General features: G+C 39.5%; 1 protein-coding gene across 2 annotated transcripts in view; it reads right to left on the bottom strand.

The window, feature by feature from the left end:
- Positions 1-17,101, bottom strand: part of TAF2 (TATA-box binding protein associated factor 2) — a 74,986-nt gene that overhangs the window by 36,198 nt on the left and 21,687 nt on the right. For both annotated transcript variants that reach the window (XM_040979375.1, XM_040979376.1), the window contains exons 10-17: positions 13,308-13,393; positions 9,434-9,569; positions 8,691-8,845; positions 7,890-8,004; positions 7,180-7,289; positions 5,498-5,563; positions 2,993-3,245; positions 777-917 (exon numbers count right to left, since the gene is read on the bottom strand). In XM_040979375.1, coding sequence (XP_040835309.1) covers positions 777-917; positions 2,993-3,245; positions 5,498-5,563; positions 7,180-7,289; positions 7,890-8,004; positions 8,691-8,845; positions 9,434-9,569; positions 13,308-13,393 — 1,062 coding nt within the window. The remainder of the gene's footprint in view (positions 1-776; positions 918-2,992; positions 3,246-5,497; positions 5,564-7,179; positions 7,290-7,889; positions 8,005-8,690; positions 8,846-9,433; positions 9,570-13,307; positions 13,394-17,101) is intronic.

Genomic DNA, 17,101 nt, shown 5'->3' with positions numbered 1-17,101 from the left:
CTCTCATCTCTCCTTCTCTGTAAATCTGCCTTTAAAATAAAAATATATAAATCTTCTTTAAAAAAAAATTTGATGCAAAAAAAAACATTTGAAAGCCACCACAATATATAAGGCCTTTAAAAAGTTCAACAATGCACATTATAAAAAAGGACTTGCGCAGTAATTACCCATCTGCAACGCTGAATTCTCCATCAGGGTGCCTATCTGAGTGCATCTGCTTCTGTGATCCCTCTCCTGCTTTTGTTGCAAGAGAAACAGCCCCAGCACCTGTAACCCTGCCACCAAGGTAGGAAACCTGGGGAAGTTCCATGCGCCTGCTTTCATAGTCATGATTTCAATAGTAACAGATTTTACACATATGACCTTACATAATTGCAAAAATGATAACTTTTACAGTTGCATGTAAACTGAGGCTTAGAAGCTTAGCAACTTTCTCCACCTAGTGACCAGCAGAGCTGGGGCTAAGAGTATGCCCTAGCCTGCACAGCTCTACTCACACCTGCTGTCCACATTCTACAAGGACTATTCTCGCACCACCATCCCCTTGCTGCCAACTGAAAAGGCAAATAATTTATTTCCTTGCACTTTGGTATTCATCCGGGAAATGAATTGCTCACACACAGGAGATAAAATCAGTAAATGCTCAGAATTTTAAAAATTCTTTTTATGTGAAAAAAGAACAAAGGTAAACACTTTTCTTTATAAGAAAGAAAACAGTTCAATATATAAAGATGTGGCCTAAGATAATCCTATGAAACTTCAAAAGTTCACCATACCTTCTGTAGAAAGTAACTTTGAAAGCTTATAAAGTTATTTGTTTTCACAATGTTTGGACAAGTTTTGCAACAAAACATTCTAGTGAACAGAGACTTCATGGCTGGCGGTCCGGTCCATGTGCTCACCATTGAATTTGCAATCTGCATACAGAAAACAAAGCCACATCAAACACCACAGCAAACTTGTCAAATACATGGCTCAAGATTATCAATGCTACAGATATTCAGTTCTCAGCACTTCCAATTTTCAGAAATGTAACACAACTGTCTTTCATCACCATTGCACAGAAAGTACACAAAATCACTCTCCAAAACCATTTTGTCTGTATTTTTGTTGAGTAAGAAATTTCAGTATTTTTTAAGAAAGTATGTTTGAAATGTATTCTATTCTAGGTAAGTTGTCTTGTTTTTAGTATTCCCTAATCAAAACACAGACCAAATACAGAGATATTACCTAAGTCTGTAAGAATATTTCCTGAAACATCACTATTACTATTTACCATTGATATTTTTAAGGTATATAAAGAGTGCTTGGGCTGAGGCTGTGGCTGCAGCATAGCATAGTAGGATAATCTTCGCTAGGTTAAGTCTTAGTTGATCCACTTCCCACCCATCTCTCTGCTAATGGCCTTGACAAAGCAATAAAGAATGGTCTAAGTCCTAGGGACCCTGCATCCATACGGGAGACCAGGAAGAAGCTCCTGGCTTTTGGTTTCAGATTAGCTCAGCTCTGGCAATTGTGGCCACTTGGAGAATGAACCTGCAGGTGGAAGATTTTTGTCTCTCCTGATCTACCTGAAACAGTCTTTTCAATAAAAATGAAGAGATTATTTTTAAATATTTATTTATTTTGTTGGAAAGGAAAATTGGATTTTTTTAAAGATTATTTTACTTTTATTGGTAAGGCAGATTAATACAGAGAGAAGAGACAGAGACAAAAATCTTCTGTCCACTGGTCAGCTCCCTAGGTGGCTGCAATGGCTGGAGCTGAGCTGATCCAAGGCTAGGAGCCAGGAGCTTCTTCAGGATCTTTCACAGGGGTGCAAGATCCCAAGGCTTTGGGCTATGCTCTACTGCTTTCTCAGCCTCAAGCATGGAGCTGACATGAAGTGGAGCAAGTAGGACACGCACTGTCAGCCAAATGGGATTCTGGCGATTGCAAAGTAAGGATTTAGTCATTGAGCCATTGCTCCAGGCTCCAGGCCCAACATGAATATAAATCTTAATAATAATAAAAAAATGCTTGGGGCTGGTGCCATGACGGCAAGCTAATCCTTGACCTGCATCATCAGGAATCCCATATGGGCACTGGTTCATGGCCCAGCAGCACCACTTCCAATCCCGCTCCCTGTTTATGACCTGGGAAGTCACTGGAAGATGGCTCAAGTCCTTGGGACCCTGCAACCCTGTGGGAGACCTGGAAGAAGCTCTTGGTTCCAGATCTGTCCAGTTTTAGCCATTACGGTCATTTGAGGAGTGAACCATGAGATGGAAGATCTTTCTGCTCTCTCTCTCTCTGCAAATCTGCCTTTCAAACAAAAATAAGTAAATCTTTTTTTAAAAATGCTTTAAGAACATGAAATTATAATTACCTTTGTATTGCATAGCTCACAATTTTATACTAATTCTAAGATTCAACATGCAAGTCATAAAGATCTTTACAGAATTGATGAAATCTATATTCTTGGCAAATGATTAGCAATTCAAACACTCATCACTAAATAAAAAACCCAAATCGAAATGGAGCACTACACGCTGAGTGCTGGGCAGAAGGACTTGGCACTGAAGATGCCAACAGTCACCACGCGGGCCTGAGCCTTCTATCAGGTGCTTCTGAAACACCTGCAACCAGTACTTATGGCGAAATTTTTGTCTGCATTTTTCTGATTTTCATTTACTTTACCTTTATACTTTTTGCATCTAAAAAAGTACTTAATGTTTAGCAATAAATTTACTGTTGCATTTATAAAACGTGGCGGGCAATTCGATAAAATGATGAAATCATCTTTGGTTTTAAAATCTGATCTTGAGTTTGACAATTACACTTTTTTGTGTATCTATTTTTTAGGTAGAAACATGTAGGTAATTACGTCCTCTTAAAAAGCCTTTAAGGGCTAGCTAATAAGTAAAGACTGTGGTGAATTGCTCAGAGATGAAAAAAAAAAAACACACATTCAGCAGCTCTCTCGTTTTCTTTCTGGGACACCCAATCTCACCTTTGCAAGGCAGAAGCAAGCTGACATTCTCACTCGATAGAAACACTGCTCTTGTTCTAATATGTCAGTGAGTGCAAGCCGAGACGCTGGCGTTGGAAACTTCTCCAGGGCCAATATAGACTCCTGCTGGGCGACCACATCCCTCTCATAGCGGAGCTGATACTGCCACATGAAATCAGCCTGCTCAAACTCCACCTTCCTCAGCACCGACATGTCAGGGTCTATCCTGATCCACAGCAAAGGCGAATCGGCACTGAAAGAAAAGACAAGTTCCTTTTTTCATGGAATTTTACAAGTCTACCCACTCATGCTTAGAAAATTCAACCAAGGCTTTTATTGACCAGATTATCATTTGGACACAGTATTTAAGATTGCCTGAAGCTTTATAGATCGGCCTTTTTAAATCAAACTGAAAAATTCCTTCTGATTAACTCATATATTTCAGCTTTCTCACATCTAATGTAAATCCATCTTGTTTAAAAGATCAATCACAACAAAATAATTCACACAAGGGATATGGAATCCTTCATCTTTCATCTCAAAATAGTATTTGTGGGATTGTGATTAAAGATTATGTGAAATATAAAAGAAAAAAACCGGGCCCAGAGCGGTAGCCTAGCAGCTAAAGTCCCTCGCCTTGCACGCATGCGCTGAGGTCCCATATGGGTGCCGGTTTGTGTCTTGGCAGCTCCACTCTCTTTCTAGCTCCCTGCTTGTAGCTTGGGAAAGCAGTGGAGAAAGGCAAAAAGCGTTAGGACCCTGCACCCGTGTGGGAGACCTGGACGAGGTTACTGGCTTCCAGCTTCAGATCAGCTCTGCTCCAGCCGTTGTTACAACTGGGCAGCGAATGAGCAGATGAAAGCCTTCCTCTCTGTCTCTGTCTCTCCTTCTCTCTGTATATCTGACTTTCCAATAAAAATAAATAAATCTTAAAAAAAAAAAGAAGAAGCAAGCAAAGACATTTTTTCATTTAACCTCTAGCACCTTAGTAAGTTTGGTTATAAATATCACACTTCACTGGAATTCATTTTGTAACTTAGATATGAAAGCATCTACTTTACTAAATTGATTAGCTTTCTACAGTATTTTAAAATGCTAGAATTATGATCACTTTTTCAAATATTAGGCTCTGAAATCTTAATTCAGAGGCATGAAATGAATTTATCCTTATGCAACTCTCAAAGTACAGTTAAAATAATCTAATCTGCATCAACATTTTCCATCAAAAACCACCAAGACATTGTTACAGAAAAACTAGCACTGATCATAGGGGGTAAGTGAATATAATTCACACGTAAACAGTAAAAATCTGGCAAACAAGGCAGCAAATAATTATGTTGGTTTCATTTAAAAATATGTAAGCGGCAGGCATTGTAGCAGAGTAGGTTGAGCAGCCACGTGCCCACATCCCATGAGAGATTGCTGGTTTCAGCACTGCTGCTCCACTTCTGATCCAGTTTCCTCCTGGTCCATCTTGGGAGGTTCAAGGGCGTTCCCCACTGCCACCCATGTGAGGGATACACGTGAGAATCCTGGGGATGGCCTGGCCCTGGCTACTGAAAATCTATGTCTCTCTCCAAGCCTTTCAAGTAGACAAAAATAAATAAATACAGATTTTTTTAAATGGTTAATACCTGTTTAAGAACACACAAGCAAGCACAGGACAGCTGGGCAGACCAAGGAAGCATCAGCTGTCCTGAACAGACAGGGAGCCCTAATCTAAGGCCTCTCAGGCTTCCCTCTGTTGTGATTTTGGATTATCTTCACACGCTATCTGGGTGGTGGGACTCAGGTTGAAACAGAAAATTCAATTACGTTTCATATACATTTCACATGCATTGAATGAAAATAATTTTTAAACAGTATTTCTAGTGCATCTGCATTTTGACTGCAACCCATCCGTGAGGTCAGATATGGAATGTTCCACGTGTGTGTTACCACGCAAAATGTTTGGGATTGAGAGCATTTGGGGTTTCCTAATTTCAGTTTAGGGATGCTCGATCTGTATTCTAAAATCAATGTCAAATCTACAAACACCCCCTCATAACACACACGGAGGCTCACAAGCTGCTTTTGGAATCTACTTTCAAAGACAAAGAGAGTCGCCGTCACTGCGGGCTCATTCGGATTGCAAGCTGTGAGGACCCATGAGCGAAATTCTCAGTCAGAAGCTGCTTTTCAGGAGCTCCTAGATACACACGCTACGTTTGAAAAGCACTGCTCTCCAAGGTATCAAGAGGCACAAGGAAACAGTCGAGTCACGCCTGTGCCCATCCTGCCAACCACACTGTATTTCCTCTACATGTCCAGACAGGCCAGGTTTATTTTCACCTATATAATTAATTAATTAAGATTTGACATAAAAACCTGTTTTAAAATTGAATTTTATTGATGTTACGGTTTTAAAACACCAATGTCAAGGACAATCACATACTTTCAGAAATGCCTACCAAGTGAGACAAACGCAGAACTCGTTACGTCTTTAAGTGTGTGTAACTAACTTACTCCATTGCAGAAAGGTCCATGTCCACCTCTTCTCCATTCATCAGTGGAATTTTCTTCTTCTTATTCCTACATGCAAAGAATCCCAAGTTTGAAAACTATAGAATTTCCATTCTGAATGCAGACTCCGAACACCTCAAGTTTAAGTGAAAGATTTCACACAACACTGAAATACATGCTAATGAAATCAACAAAATGTAAACAAAACCGCTCTGTCGTGAAACTAGGCAGGGTAAAGTGAAAAACTGTTCTAAATCAGTTTCCAAAAAAGTCGAAATAACATGTTATCAAATGTTAGTCTAAGGACTGACATATATTTGATAATAAATGGAAAGATGAGCAGGCCAGAAAAAAGACGCCAATAACTCTGCACCCTGTGGCCTGTGCATGGCTGTCCTCCGGGGGTGAAGTGCGTAACAAATGTCGGAAGATGATCACTCAGGGCCAGCACTGTGGCTCTGGGTGCAAACTGCTAACAGAATCAGACACAGTTTCAAAAGGGACACTGAAGAACCACCCACCAGGGTCTATAAGGGACTGCGCAGGAGATGGATCTTAATTATGCAGGATCTAGGTGACTGTCATATCTCAACTATTTCAAGTTGACAATGCCACCACCGTGTAGACAGCTAAACATGGACAGTAAATGGGGGCGGGGGGAGACTTTTCTTTGCTTCTCTGCCTTGAACAAATAGATTCAGGTTCAGTAATAAACAAGTAATAAACACATGGAATGTTTTTGTAGGAAAGAGTATCTCATCTGTCTGAGATAACATGATCGTAAGACTTCTGCTAAATGCCGACATTACAACACATTCCTTCAGAAAGACAGAAATGTTCTAAATGTGCATGATTTGGAGTTAAGTAAGTGCTACAGCAAAGACTGCTGGTAAGTGGGCTCAGCAGGCACATGGAGAAAACCAGGAAGGAGACGGTCAACAAGGTGCTGGGCTTCTCATGGCACACTCAGTTCCTTCCCTCCAATCATTATTTTTCCAATATTTCCTACAGATATTAACTTAGCAAGACGAATAAAAATGAACCTAAGCAGTTTGTTTTACTCCACAAATCCAAATGACTGTGTTATTTCAATCCTATACAGTCCTCACAAAATATTCTCAAATCTGAATTTTAAAAATTACATGATTTCATTTTGGAGCCTGTGTAATGGCGTATAAGATTAAGCCTCTGCCTGCAGTGCCAGCTTCCCCTGTGAGTGTCAGTTCTAGTTCGGCGGTTCCACCTCTGATCCAACTCCCTGCTCTGGCCTGAGAAAGCAGTGTAGAACGGCTCAAGTCCTGAGCCCCTGCACCCACTGGGGAGATCTGGAGGAAGCTCCTGGCTCATGGCTTCAGTCAGGCTCAGCTCGGGCTGTTGCAACCATTTGGGGAGTGAACCAGTGGATGGAAGACCTCTCTCTGTAAAAACATATGCCTTTCCAATAAAAGTAAATAAATGAATAAAACCTTTAAAACACTGTATAAAGACCAAATTGTGTCATTAAGAGCTAAAAGCAAACAGAATGTCTGATAATTCTAACTTGGGTCAAATGAGGAAACAATCTAGGTAACACATTCTCTACATCAAAAAGTAAATCTATTTTTACAGCAAAAACATTACTTTGACATTCTCGTCTGGGGGTTTGCAGCTTAGCATTCAGTTTACTGTTACAATTCAGGGCCTACCTTCTGCTTTTGGAATGACAGGGTATATCATGTTTAAGGCTATTTTCTTCAATTTGCAATGTATGATTGAAAGATCCATCTAATTCTTGCACCGTCACTTTCAGTGGTCCCTTAGAAGAAAAGAAAATATTCAGACATGCTAGAAAAACAGAGTATTTATGCTGACATGTACATAGCATGTATTAAAGAGGCCCAGACAACAGCATCTCAGACCAATCAAAGCCACGTAAGCAGTGTCCTCAGAAGATGCTTCACTGGGGACCCTGGGACGATAACCAGTGGCCGTCCCGAATCCCTGGGTACTCCTGCAGTTGGGCTGCTGGGAGCCGCTGTCTCCCCTTCTCTTCTCACCTTCCCCAGATGAGTGGAGGCAGCTGTCTCATCTACCTTCCCTCATTGCTCAACCCTCCCCATCCTAATCAGTGGTCCACCTGGGCACGCATCCCTCTCAAATATGTAAACATCATCAAAGATTCATTTTATTTTTAACAAACAAAAGAAAACAAGAGTCCCAGGAGGCACTATGGGCCACATAAGAGGGAATTTGGCGAAGATCTGGGATCCCTGAAACGGCCTTCTGCACCCTCGGAATTCACAACACAATCTCTTTCCGAAACTTCACACCAGCGATGCAACCCCATCGCTTTCAGTACTGCAGCTCGGGGGAGAGCAGCGTGAAACACCTTTATGGAAAAAAAAAAAACACTTACAACATATTTCTGAGTTCCAGGAGATGTATAATCTTGTTTTATTTCCAACTCTAAGACATTTCGTTTTCTGTTAAAAGCAAAAGTTCCGTAAAATTTTACCACTCCACTCTGGTCTCTGGAGAGTTGTAAAGGAAATTTTCCATAGTAAAATGAATACATACTAAATAAGACAGTTTATTCATTATGAAATTAATAATTTTCAACTACATTCCCTCTAGTACAGAACCTGAGGACACAGTTCATTGCAAACCAGGAAGCAAAGTGTCCATGATTTTTTGTGAAAAATGCTTTTCCAGACAAAATTTCTGAAACACTGAGAAATCTGTGTTATGAAAGAAGCAAAAACCATTCTCCTGGATTATTAATATAACGGTGTTTTGAAATGAAAAACTTGAAAGTCACCAAGTTCCCAAACACTGTGAAATTTTGCTGAACTCTGAACCACACGTGAAAGTCAGCCCATCACTACACTTACGAGTCATCCTACAGATCTGCCGGAAGGATGATACACTTCTCCTACCAGCAAATTTTTTCCTTCACTCACAAATAGTACTTCAAAATATATCAAATTATATAAAATATATACATATCTAATTACATTTAATTTGTGTGTGTGTATCTCAGTGATAGCATTCAGTAGCTTAGAAGGCCTGATTCACAGCTTACGGTTAGTTCCACTACTGTTCAGAAATATCCACAGTTCATACGCCTGCCAGCCCCCAAAGTCCTCTTCCTCCATACTGCCTCCACACTGCCCCCATTCTCCAACCCACTGTGCTAGGCTGGTCATGAAAAGGATACACCCACTGCTTTATTAAAGGCTGGATGTCTTTGCCAGAGACATTGGAAATGGATTTCAAAAACCCAGACGTCGAGACCAACATCTGACTCCACATATGTGATTGGAACTTCTGAGATGAAGCAGTACTGGCCAGACTCAGCAGCTTATTAAAAACCTACAAAGACAAACTCTCATTCAGAAAGTCCACATAACATGTCCCTAAATTCTATACCCACTTTGTACCATAATTTCCCAGATTGGATTTTCTAGTCCAACAATGAGCCAAAGAAATGTGCTATGTCTAAACATTTCATATAAGACAATTTTTCAAATAAACACTATCAAAAATTAAGGATGTATTAGACAAAAATGCATTAAAAATTCTAACACTGCGCATTAAATATAATTCCCTGGACAATGAGTTGTAAATAAGAACAAGCATCTTTTAGATCGGCTTCCTTTTTTCCACTGAAACCTTTCCAAATGAAAAGTTCATGATGTCCACCGTAACACAGAACACAGTCATGTGCACAGTAAGGTTTTGTTTTCTTCTCCATATCCTAACTTTTATCTTCCCAACAGTCACGTGGAAGAGCAGCAGGTACTGATGACTGACAACTGAGGATGCTTCAACATCAGAGACTCATCACAGCAAACCACAACTATCAACCCAGAGACCTTGATCACGTGCCGCAGACTGTTTTCCGACGACACAAACAACTGATCTTTCTTTACCTTGGCAAGATCTGACTTTAACACTTACTTGTAACATGAATTCCATGCTGATTCTATTTTCAATCAATCTCATCACAAGATGTGCTTTACACTGAAACATAGTGTAGTATTCCCAGGAAAGCGTGTGTGGATGCTTGATAGAAAAGTGCAGATGGGATGCTGGACTGAAACACAGAACGGATTTACTGAATAAAACAAGCCTGATTTTTAAGCAACACATTTCATGGCAACAACAACACAATATATGAAAAACATTACCCAAGCAACTCCCTTAGGACTAAGAAATTTTTAAAAATACATCTAATGGAAGAAAATTATGAAATTTTACCAAAGGACATAAAGGTAAATTTGAATGAATATTAACCTATCCTAGATAAAGAGGTATAATGTTGTAAATATTTCAATTCTCTCCATACCTAATTACAGCTAAATACAATAATGTAATTCCAACTCATATCTCTATTTTAACTCACACACAAAAATACATTTAAGATGGAATATATGTCTAAAACAAAACAAAAAAAGTGGAACAAAATGAAGAAAGTTTTTATTCCTAACTATGGGAACAAAAAAAAAGTTTTCCAAAAATGAAACTACAAAATCTTTAGTACATAAAGACAAAATGGCTATGTAAATATTAAAACTTTCAGCACTATGAAAAAGTAAATTTAGGGCCTGGTATGGTAGCCTAATGACTAATGTCCTCGCCTTGCATGTGCTGGGATCTCATTTGGGTCCCGGTTCATATCCTGGCTGCTCTACTTCCCATCCAGCTCCCTGCTTGTGGCCTGGGAAAGCAGTCAAGGACAGCCCCAAACTCTTAGGACCCTGCACCTACATAGGAGACCTGAAAGAAGCTCCTGGCTCCTGGCTGCTGGCTCCTAATTGAATAGGAGCTTAGCTCTAACAGTTGCAGCTACTTGGGGAGTGAACCAGTGGATGGAAGATCTTTCTCTCTGTCTCCTCTCTAAATCTGACTCTCCAATGAAAATAACTAATCTTTTTTAAAAAAAAAAAAGTAAGTTTAGAAAAAGGTGTACTTTAGTAAAAGTGTTATACATACAATGTTATATATACAATGTATTTCTGTTTAATAAATGACCAGAAGTAAAATTTCTTATGATAAAATAGAAGGTTAGCAATTACTAGGTCTAACAATTTCACAATCAGTGTATGAGTGAATATAGCTTATGATTGGAACTCTGTTTGGAATGATGGTTTCACCTTCCAAGATTTATACTGAAAGATATCTGCAACGTGACAGTGGTAAGCAGTTGAGCAGTGTGGCATTGGAGGAGGTGGAGTCTTTGCTAATAACATGAGCTCCCTTATAAAAAGGCTCCAGGCTGAAAAGAGCCCTCACTCTCCCAACACGTGAAGACACAGCATTCCTTCCCACAGGAGGATGCCACAGGGCACTACCTTGGACAAGAACAGCCTTTGCCAGACACCAATCCTGCCAACATCCTGATCTCCCAGCGCCAGCCTCTTTACAATTATTAACTGTGAAAAATAAATTCCATCCACTTATAAATCACTGAGTGTGTGATGCTGAATCACAGTAGAGGTAAACAAGTGGTATAATACCCCCTTAAAAATATGGTGTATTGAAAATGTCTTATCAATTTGACATTTGAACAAAACCTTCCAATTTTTATTTAGTTATTAGGGTTCAGAGATAGGCCATCAGCCCCGGCTCTGGCTCTGCATCAGCAGAAAGCTGCAGTCAACAAAAGTGGTCACTGAATGCAGGTAAACTGATACGGCACGTGGGCAACTTAACTGCCAGCACTTAGTGCTTTCAATCTTATCAGTTAAGTTATATGAGCATACAAGGCTTTTTTTTTTTTTTTTAATTGGAAAGTCAGATTTACAGAGAGAAGGAGAGAGATCTTTCATTTGCTGGTTTATTCCCCAAGTGGCTGCATAAGCCAGAATGAGCTGATCTGGAGCCAGGAGCCAGAAGCAGCTTCTAGGTCTCCCACGCGAGCGTAGGGTCCCAAGGCTTTGGCTATCCTTGACTGCTTTCCTAGGCCACAAGCAGGGAGTTAGATGGGAAGTGGAGCAGCTGGGATATGAACCAGCATTCAAATGGGATCCCCGTGATTGCAGAGCAAGAGTTTTAGCCACCAGACTACGGCCCGGGCCCAAGTATATAAGTTTTTACCAATGACCAATAATTAAGAAGAAGTTAAATTCAAAGATACAATGAAATAATATGTAGCTGCTACTGAAGTTAATTAAATTACATAGGGTCACATGCAATGCTTGCCAAAATACACTGATTTGTTTTGTAGAAGGAAGGCAGAGTGACACTCATATGCTGAAATTAATATTTAAAATATCATGTATGCATAAATAATGGAAAATTTACCATGTTTATTTTCATTTTCATCTCCAGGAGAGAAGCAGAATGGATGAGACAGTAAAGGAGGCTAAGAGGGATCCTATCCTTGAAGCCACATCCTTCTTAATTTTGTTCTGAATTTCTTCAAAGAATACATGTTTACATGTTGCTTTTATATGCCAATTTTTTAAAATTAAGCTTATAACAAAGACTAAATAAATGGGCACAAGCAAGGTAAAAACATTTAATGCATGTATTTATACACAGTGTTTTATTCATTTGCTGGCTAACTGCCCCACAGCAGGTAGTCAGGTGAACAGTCGGAAGTGTGTTTCAATTGAGTGCTGTGTGCAAGGCCTCATCCTCACTAACCCTCCCAACGAACCGTATTAAGATGGATTGTCATTTCCACTTCTTACACATGCACACACAAACTCCATAGGTTAGGGAAATTTCTCAGATTACAAAAATCCAAGAGGATCTCTTTCCAAACTCTTAGTGACTGTCCTGCAACGAGGAAAAGGCTACTTGTTCTACAACTAAGTCTCTTAACCCTTGTTGTGTACTAGGAAACTTTTGGCAGGTTAATACTATGGCTAAATGTGATAAACTCCTTTTACATATCCAAAATATATACTCATAAGATTATCAAGAAAGATAATTATTAAAATGTAACAAAATTATGACATACCAACATATGCTAGCTTATTATTGTTATCAATGAGTAATAACCAACAACAGTACACTACAATAATTGTGAATTGGTGTTGGATATAAAATATATCTCAAGATATCTGCTAAATTATAAAGTGATAGGAAAGTATACAGGATTTCTATTATTGTTCCTACCACTTTAGTTGTTACCTACATTCCTAACAGCAGGAAATAGAAAATTTCAGCTAACTGCTAGTGAAAATAAAGAAAAAAAAACCTTCCCATCCAATTCTATCCCAGTTGCTCAGGGAATTGGTGAACACTAGGAGAGATAAGAAACCCACCCAGTGCTGTTGTGTCTTCCTAAGTAGCTACATCTTTACAGAGGATGGAGGAAAGGAACAAAGAAAGGAGAGACAGTGGATCAAGAAAGGGAGAAGCAAAGAAGGAAGCTGTGGCGGGGGAGGGGAGGGTAAGTAAATGTCCAGGTTCACGGTTATGAGGATGTACAGGTCTACACAGAATGTCAGTGCTGAAGTTACCCGACTTAGACTTAAAAAAAAAAAAAAAAAAGTGGCATATAAGCAAACTGTTTCCATTTCTGTTAAACACTAGTGAGAACAGCACCATACATTGGCATTAGAAAATTAACATGGAAAACAGAGAAGCACTATTTTTTTTTAATTCTCTTTTTAGGTTTAAATCTCCTTATGGCTATATCATGCAATAAAAGCAGCAAACTAATATAAGGAATAATGAAAATATTACCTATATTTGAGACATCAATATTTTTGCACACTACTACTATTTTAGTTCTGGGGGCCTCAACTGATACACAAGTAATCTTAAAATATTGATTTCTTAAAAGATTTATAGCATCATCTCTGAAAAATAAACATACTTATCCTTTTCTTTTCCACCACCAAATATGGGATGTAGTAAAACTCCACCAGTTTTCAGTTCATACGCTACTATCTTGTCTAGTTCCTAAATAAAATATAAAAGAGCAGTCAGTAAAAACATTTTTGCACATCTAATGTTAGAACCAATTTGTTAACTTTCATTTCCTGGAATCAACATATGAATTTCTTAAAGTAAGTCAAACCTATCTGGACAACTATTTATTTCTTACAAATACAGCAGCCTGCACAGCTGGCTGAGTGAGAGCCAGGAAGTCGCCTCTACTTTGTGACTGCAAGGCTGGCTGGCAGCCTGGAAACTTCCTACAGTTCTTTGCAACCTCTCTCACCTGTCTTGCCAGAGTTTATTATTTTCTTTTCTGTACTTCACTTCTGGGAATTTAGGCAAATACAAAGAAAATGGAGCAAATTAGGATAGAAATGCATCATTTCAAAACCTCTCAAGTTTCTCAAACACAAAAGCAAACAAGGAAACGAAAAGGTTAAGTGTAGAAAGACAAACACCAAGGCTGCTGGAGACTCATGACTAGCTTCACATATACAGGTGCATTAAAAAAAGTGGTATTAACTCTGAATCCGGATTCTTGCCTACTGGTTATGCAATTTTAGCAAAATAATTTAAACACCTGTTTCCTCATTTCTAACATAGAGATGATTAACACGGCAGTTAGAAAAATTACAGCAGTGAACTTCAGATCTAGAAAAATTACAGCAGTGAACTTCAGATCACGAGTTGGCACTCAAGAGCAGGGCCACCTGGTCAAATCTACAGGCCTCTACCCACAGACCACGGCTGGCACATACAGCCTTCAAAATTATCCTGCCATCACGCAGAGACGTAGGCCCCAGAGGCACAGACACACGCCAGCACAACACAGGCACAGCATGCTCTCTCAGCACTGTGCGGGCCAGGTGATCTGGAGATCCAGGGAGGACTCACTGCCAACATAGACCAACAGGATCCCATTACCATCCCTCTCCGAACTTTAACCAAAACTGAAAACACTCCAAAGCCTTGGACTAGGTAAGGGTTTTGGGGATCAGACTACAGCAGTATATGAAAGGAAAACAACAACAACAACAACAAAAACAGAAATGGGGTTTCATCAAAGAGCTAAGAAAATAATAAGATGTCAAGAGATAAGTACAGGCAAGGAAAAATATTTGAAAACATACATCTCACAAAGAGTATTGATACTATACATGAAACTTAAAAAAAATCAATAGCAAAGAAAGAAAGAACACAATACATTTTAAAATTAGACATTCCTCAGAGAGATACAACCAATTCATGGAAAATGCTCAACACCAGTTAGCATCAGGGAAACAGAAATGCAAACCACAGTGAGATATCGCTCCCCTCCAGTCAGACTGGCTACTATGAGAGAGGCGACAGACAGGGGGGAAGATTATCAGGGCTTGGGATGCTCACACAATGTATCAGAATGCCAGAAGTGGAATCTCTGCTACTGCACTTTCAATCCAGCTAACTGCCGGTGCAGCCTGCACTGCAGTCACTGAGGGCTCATGCACCTGCCAGCCATGGACCAGGTCAAGCTGTGGCTTTAAGGTTTCAGGCCGACAGCCTGGCTGCTCTGGGTATTTACAGACTGAATGAGTGCAAGAATGATCGTGCTGCACCTGACTCCTTTGACCTCTTTCTCTGTTTCTCTGTGTCTTTCAAATAAAAACTTTAAAATCCAGATCAGTTTTATGGAGAGAACGGTGGGAGACAGGGAGAAAGACTTTGGAGCATTCTCCACTCTTTTCTGAGGCCACAAGCAGTGAGCTGGATGGGAAGTGGAGCAACTGGGACACAAATCAGCAACCATAAGGGATCCCAGTGCTTGCAAGGTAAGGATTTACTCATTGAGCCATTGTGACAGGCACCAACCCCTGCCAATTTTTCTTTTAATTTTATATTGACTTATTATATAAGATTTATTTATTTTTATTTGAAAGACATTTATATAGAAAAGGAAGGTAAGGGTTCATCAATATTTACTGCGTTACAGTTAGACAGCAGTATGAAGTTCTGAAGCAGAAATTCTAGTTTTTCTTTTTGTATAACATGGTGAGTAAAATGATCATCTACTATATATATATAGATATATATATATCTATTACAAACAAAAAAAGGAAATAATAAACTTTTTGCATCTTTCTTTAGAAAGAAATATTACATGTCTGAGGGTATATTTATATATGTTTACCTTAACTGGACATGACAAAACAGCATCTGGTAAACCATAGATATGTACAATTTGTATCTGCCAGTCAAAATTTCTTGAATCATTTTAAAAAGGTCCAAATAGACAGCTAATACAAATATAAAATGCCTCTAAGTTTCTGAAATAAGGAATCAATTCTCTGCTTCTCTAAAGTATGAAATGTTTTACTAGTTTTAGAGGTTTAAAATTTTAAAAATTATTACTATTTTTTTTTACTTCCTTCGCATACTATGTTCGCATAATGTGCTAAATAAGACAAGGAGATTTCTTCAACAAGAATAAATACCGGAGATTTTTTTTCACGTGCTGAGGAAGCTCTCTGCATGACATGACTGAAACGTATCTGCAGGGCAGGTGCAGAGCAGCGGAGGAAGCTGCTGCACAGGAAGTCTGCAGCCCTCACCCCGAGTGCCTGCGGCTGAGTCTTGCCTCCACATCAGCACTGTCAAGTACTTGCGTTCCTGTCACCTAAGTGGGAGACCTGCTCACGGCCCAGCGCAGGCAGCTGTGGGCATCTGAGAACTGAACAAGCAGATGGTGCCTTCCTCTCTTGCTCTCTGTTGGTCTTTCCCTCCCTCTGTCAATTTGCCTTTCAAATAAATACTATTAACACTTTTCAACTAAATGCATGTATATGAGTAGACAGGTTAAGAATATGATTCACTTTCATTTCTGGGTGAAACTGGGGAAAAATATGACAATGACAAAAAATATACATGCATTCAAATATTAGGGAACATACTGTAAGTAGTCACTATGTGCAAACTACAAATGTATGGCATGTTTGTTTCAAAATCCCTTTACATGGGACAGATGCAGCCACTATTATTCTTACACACATGGAGTTAAGAGATTATCCAAGATTTTAAGATTACATTTAGGGGGCCCGGAGAGGTAGACTTTAGGTGGCTAAAGTCCTCAACTTGCACATGCCAGGATCCCATATGGACGCCAGTTCACATCCTGGCTGCTGCACTTCCTATGCAGCTCCCTGCCTTGGCCTGGGAAAGCAGTCAAGGATGGCCCAAAGCCTTAGGACCCACAGTCCCATAGGAGACACAGAAGTAGCTCCTGCCTCCTGGCTTCGGATCAACTAAGCTCTGGGCATTGGAGTCACTTGGGGAGTGAACCAACGGATGGAAAATCTTTTTCTCTGTCTCTCCTCCTTCTCTCTGTATATCTGCCTTTCCAATAAAAATAAACTTTTTTTTTTAAGATTACATTTAGGAAGCCCAATTACAAATGACTTCTCAGAGAATTTGAGATAGGTCTAACAATTGACTCAAAACTGAAAGAGTTTAAAACATTCTCACTCTAAGAGGAAAACAATCTTGAAATGGAAACCAGAGAAAATTAAAAAAAAAAATCAGCATTTTTTCAATAAATAAAATAATACATGACACGAGGGGTTGGCACTGCAACACACCAGGTTACACACACTTGCCAAGACAGCATCCCCTTTACTGGAGAGTTTGCTTCAGTCCTGGATACTCCAGTTCTAATCCAGCTTCTTGTTAATGTTCCTCAAAAGTACAAGTGCTTGG

The sequence above is a fragment of the Ochotona curzoniae genome, unplaced genomic scaffold, assembly GCF_017591425.1.
Source record: "Ochotona curzoniae isolate NIBS_2020 unplaced genomic scaffold, NIBS_Ocur_1.0 contig_3190, whole genome shotgun sequence".
NCBI classification, from domain to species: domain Eukaryota; kingdom Metazoa; phylum Chordata; class Mammalia; order Lagomorpha; family Ochotonidae; genus Ochotona; species Ochotona curzoniae.
The sequence above is the reverse complement of the archived record's forward strand: the minus strand, read 5'-3'. Positions and strand labels throughout refer to the sequence as shown.